Source organism: Orycteropus afer, unplaced genomic scaffold (genome assembly GCF_000298275.1).
Source record: "Orycteropus afer afer isolate SDZICR_OR568_19922 unplaced genomic scaffold, OryAfe1.0 scaffold01170, whole genome shotgun sequence".
Classification (NCBI taxonomy): Eukaryota; Metazoa; Chordata; class Mammalia; order Tubulidentata; family Orycteropodidae; genus Orycteropus; species Orycteropus afer.
In genome coordinates, this window is record NW_006922757.1 from 41,138 (window position 1) to 46,503 (window position 5,366).

At 43.1% G+C, this 5,366-nt stretch overlaps 1 protein-coding gene across 1 annotated transcript; it reads left to right on the plus strand.

The window, feature by feature from the left end:
* The first annotated feature begins 1,481 nt into the window (after positions 1-1,481).
* On the plus strand, positions 1,482-2,415 carry LOC122152029 (olfactory receptor 4F21-like). The gene is given in 2 exon segments (XM_042783436.1): positions 1,482-1,771; positions 1,773-2,415. Coding segments are annotated over 2 exon segments (930 nt in total). The 5' UTR covers positions 1,482-1,484.
* The last annotated feature ends 2,951 nt before the right edge of the window (positions 2,416-5,366 follow it).

The window sequence follows — 5,366 nt, forward strand, 5'->3', positions numbered from 1 at the left end:
ATAAGTTAGGAGGGACTAACACCAAAAAAGATGCAGGGACAGAAGAGGGTCAATGTTTATATGTGAATTACCATGTTCATGTGAATTTCTTCATCTTCAGCAAATTGTAAGAGTTTGGGCATCCAATTGTCTATGTCCAGGGTTCACAAACTTTAGAGACTGTGACAGATTGGAGCAGATAAATCAAAGTGAGTTCTTTTACCTTGCCTTTCCACAACTTTTACACTTTGGTCATATCCTATTTGTTAACCATCCTTCTAGGTATTCCCATTTATACGTCTGGGTGCCCAGGAGACACCAGTGTCCTCAATCTCTACTCAACATTTGCCTTAGTCCTGTCATACTTTTGAATCACTTCTAGGCTACATCAGGTTTTATTATATTCACCTGTGTCCTTTGGGAGCTCTAGCATAGTGCCTAAGGCACTTGACTGCTAACCAGAAGGCTGGCAGTTCAATCCCACCAGCCACGCCTCGGAAGGAAGATGGGGCAATCTACTTTCATAGTGATACTGCCTTGGAAACCCAAGAAGGGGTCGCTATGAGTCAGGTCTGACTCGATGGCACATAACAACAACAACTGTGTCCTTCAGTTGAATTGTGAATATGATTGTGGGTTGTGGTGTGTGAATGATTCCAAGAGACATATCATATGTCTGAGATGAAGTGAGGTTAAAAAGAGAAACAACTTGGATGAGTGAAAAATATTGCATGACCAGTTCAAGATCCAAACCAAACCAAATTCACTGCCATTGAGTTGATTCTCACTCATAGTGACCCCTTTTGGGTTTCCAAAGCAGTAAATCTTTACGGAAGTAGATTATCCAGTCTTCCTCCCATGGAGTGGCTGGTGGGTTTGAACTGCTAACCTTCTGGTTAGCAATCAAATGCGTTAGGCACTATACCACCAGAGAGCCTCTAGAAAAGGAAGTCATCTCTATCTCTTCTTTCTTTTCTCTTTGTGTTCCAATGTAACACCTTCACGACACCTCCCCACCCTTGTCATGTACATCACCTCTGTTTTCACATTTGTTTCACTTTCTCTTATTTATAGTTGGCAGATCATCCCAGGCGACCATGGTGATAGGGATATTGCATGTAGAAGTGACACAACTGTTTTGAGTGACTATAGGTACAATGCTTTTTTATATGGCCCAGAGTACAAATGGAGCGGATATAAACAGTGTGAATATTTTTGAATAATTAATTATTGTATTTTCAGGGTATTAATGCTGTTCTTATTTTTGTTTTGTCTTCATTTTCTTTTATTGAGAACTTTAGAGCACAAGCTTTGGTAGCGTAGTTCTTAAAGCACTTGACTGCTAACCAGAAGGCTGGTGGTTCAAACCCACGAGCCACTCCTCAGAAGGAAGATAGGGCAATCTACTTCCATAGTGATGCTGCCTCGGAAACCCAAGGAGGGGTCGCTATGAGTTGGGTCCAACTCGATGGCACATAACAACAACAACAACAGCTGATAAAACAATGGATGGAACAAATCAGTCAGTGGTATCAGAGTTTGTGTTCCCGGGAGTCTCCAATTCCTGGGAGATCCAACTTGTCCTCTCTTTGTTCTCCTCCATGTTTTTTGTGGCAAGCTTTATGGCAAACTTCTTCATTATTCTTATAGTGACTTCTGACCCTCACTTACACTCGCCCATGTACTTTGTGTTGGCCAATCTCTCCTTTATTGACTTGGGTATTTCGTTTGTCTTTTCCCTCAAGATGATTTATGACCTTTTCAGAAAACGCAAAGTCATCTCCTTTGGAGGCTCAGATCTTCTTTCTTCATGTCATAGGTGGTGTGGAGATGGTGTTGCTCATAGCCATGGCCTTTGACAGATATGTGGCCATCTGTAAACCTCTCCACTATTTTACTATAATGAACCCCAAAATGTGTATTTTATTCTCAGTTTCTGCGTGGATAATTGGTTTGATCCACTCTGCTATTCAATTATTTTTTGTTATACAATTGACATTTTGTGGCCCTAATGTGCTGGACACATTTTACTGTGATCTCCCTAAATTTATCAAACTTGCCTGCACAGACACCTATAGACTAGAGTTCATGGTCACAGCCAACAGTGGGTTTTTATCTCTGGGATCATTCTTCATATTGACCACCTCCTACATTTTTATCCTGATCACTGTTCGGAAATACTCCTCAAGTGGCTCATCCAAGACTCTCTCCACTTTATCAAGTCATATCATGGTGATGATATTGTTCTTTGGTCCTTGCATTTTTGTTTATACCTGGCCTCACCCCATGTCACACCTAGATAAATATCTTGCATTTTTTGATGCAGTTCTTACTCCTTTTCTGAATGCAGTCATCTACACTTTCAGGAACAAAGAGATGAAAATGGCAATGAGGAGAGTATGCAGTCAACTTTTTGTTTATAAAAGAATTTCTTAAATGACCATATGTTATGAAATTTCCTTATTTTCTTGGAGATTACTCCAAGAAATTTATATTATTTTTAAAGCAAGTGTTATATGTCCTAGGTTAAAATGACATGATTCTTTAAAAATTTTTACTGAGAAGTTGTATTGCTTGCCTACTATTGACTGAAACATCTGGTGGAACAAAAGTATCTCCAGGAGAAGGGCAATTTCTTGTTTCTCAGGACATATTACTTTGGCTAGTTTATCATGTTCTAGGGTTCAAAACCAACCCTCTTCAATGTCACAGAGTTGGTAAAATAAGGTATTAATGACTAATCCAAAACAAAATTAAATTTGATGTAGTTTTTAGGCAATATGTATACAAGCTGAAATGTTAATAGTCATACTTTTGAACTTAAATGTATTTTTTTTTTTTATTTTTTACAACCAATGTTATCATACATTTTTGAAGAGTAGCTACTGAAATATTCAAATACATTAAAAGCCTTTCTTAAATTCTGTGGTTTGGTATTTTTCACTTATTGGTAATTTATTTGCATGCATATTTGACCTCCTAAAGGAATCTAACAGCCATTGTTTTTATCCTCAAATCTTACATTGCCTTTTTTGTAGTTGGTTACAAAAATATGTGTGTCTAGTGAAAGTATAGGTTGTTATACATTCTATCATCATCTCTGATAGAAATGCATACATTAATGTTCGGGAAATTTCTTGTTCATTGAGTGAGTTCGGGCCCACCTCTGAATGTGGTAACAATGTGAATACCAGGATACTTTAATATTCAATGGTGGTGCTGTGGTTGTGAGGCCTGAGTCCTAATGCCCTCCAGGTAATTCTTTAACCAGGAGTCTTTAGTGCTGGGAATTCCAGCACGTCCCCCACGCCTCAGAGCTTTACCTGGCTCCAGCATGTCCCCCATGACTCAGGGCTTTATCTCCCCTTCAGATAGTTACTCTCTAACCAGGAGTCTTTAATGCCGGGGATTCCAGCACGTCCCCCATGCCTCAGAGCTTTACCTGGCTCTAGCACGTCCCCCACGCCTCAGGGCCTCAAACCCCCTCCCCTCCTTCTCTACCCCCTAGCAACAACCAACCATTTGTACCCCTTTGCCTTGGTGTTACTCCACCCTATATTTTTCCTATAAAAATGTAATAGTGGGAGAGCACGGGGTCTTTTGCCCAAACTGCTGCGTCGGTGTAAGCGGAGACCCTGGCTCGAGCTAGCTAATAAACTTTCCTTTTGCTTTTGCATTATCGTGTCAGTGGTAGCTTCCTCGTGCCAACACTCCTTTCAAGACCTGAGTCCAACATTTGGTGTGTTGGCCGGGAAAGGAAAGTTCGGAACAGGTGAAGTTGCCTGCAGTAGAGGAAAGTTCAGGGGCTGGCAGGACAAGAATACGTCCTTTGCGTAAGGATACTGGTCCATCAGGAAAGGTTGGAAAGTTCAGGAGCCGGCAGGACCAGAATACGTCCTTTCTGTAAGGATACTGGTCCATCAGGAAAGGTTGGAAAACCAGCGTACGCGCAGGATTGGGAAACCGGTGGACATGCTGTAGGAGTTGGGGAAGGAGAACTTCCCCAACCAACAGGAAGGCTGTGGGTGCTTTTTGGTAAGAGCAGCCCCCTTCAGGGGAGGGGCAGAGGCACCTCCAATCTGTGGTACTGGAACGAGATCTCTTCTGGGTGTCGGATATTTGTGTTGTCTGCTTTGGTGTCTCTTGTTGTGTGGCCACTTGTCTTTTATTTGTTCTGTGTTTTCTTAAAAGAGGTTGAAATGGGACAGGGACAGACTACTCCTCTGTCCCTGATGGTTGAACATTTTTCAGAGTTTAAAACCAGAGGGTCTAATTTGTCTGTGATAATTAAGAAAAATAAACTAATAACTTTTTGCTCTTCAGAATGGCCCTCTCTTAAGGTAGGATGGCCTCCGGAAGGCTCATTGGATGGAAAGGTGATTGCAGTCGTATTCGACCGAGTCCAAGTGCCAGGCCCCCATGAGCACCCAGACCAATTTCCTTACATTTTAGTGTGGCAAGATATGGTGACTAACCCTCCCCCATGGCTAAAACCTTTTCTTCCAAATCTCTCTGTTAAGGTGTTAACATCCTCACTTGGGACTAGCGAAAAGGAGAAACTGAGATGACCTGAGTCCCAAGCAGCCGTTCCACCAGCTTTGCCTGATTCCCAAACTCACCCCGATCTGATAGATCTAGAAAGTGGCATGTCTCCACTTCCCTATGCCTCTACACCACCTTCCCACCCTCTCCAGGCTCCACAAGAATCGGGAGGAAGTGGAGCGAATGCCCCAAGTGTGCCACCTGCCATTACGGGCCCAGCCTCCAGTCTCTGCCCATGCCAGAGGGGCTCCCCGGAGGCTGTAGCCCCCTTGTCCACTGTCCAGGCGCTGCCCCTCAGAGCGATAGGCCCGCCTCGTGAGGACAGAAGCAGAACCTGGCAGTACTGGCCGTTTTCAACGTCAGACCTGAATAACTGGAAAGCGCAGAACGCCCCCTTTTCTGAAAACCCCCAAAGCTTAATTAATTTGTTAGATTCTATATTTTTCACTCATAACCCCACTTGGGATGATTGTCAGCAGCTATTACAGGTTTTGTTCACCACTGAAGAAAAAGAGAGAATCTTGACCGAGGCCAGGAAAAATGTGCCTGGGGACAATGGACAGCCGACAACGCTTCAGAATTTAATTGACGCTGGGTTCCCGTTATCTCGTCCTGATTGGGATTTTGAGCATCAAAAAGTAGGGAGCATCTCCAAAAGTACTGCCAGATTCTAATGGCCGGTCTCCGAGCGGCAGCAAGGAAGCTGACTAATTTGGCCAAGGTAAACTCAGTCAGGCAGGGGCTGACAGAGAGCCCTGCAGCATATCTATAGAGGTTAATGGAAGTGTTTAGACTGTATACCCCTATGGACCCGCAAGCCGATGAGAGTAGAGCAGCAGTGGTCC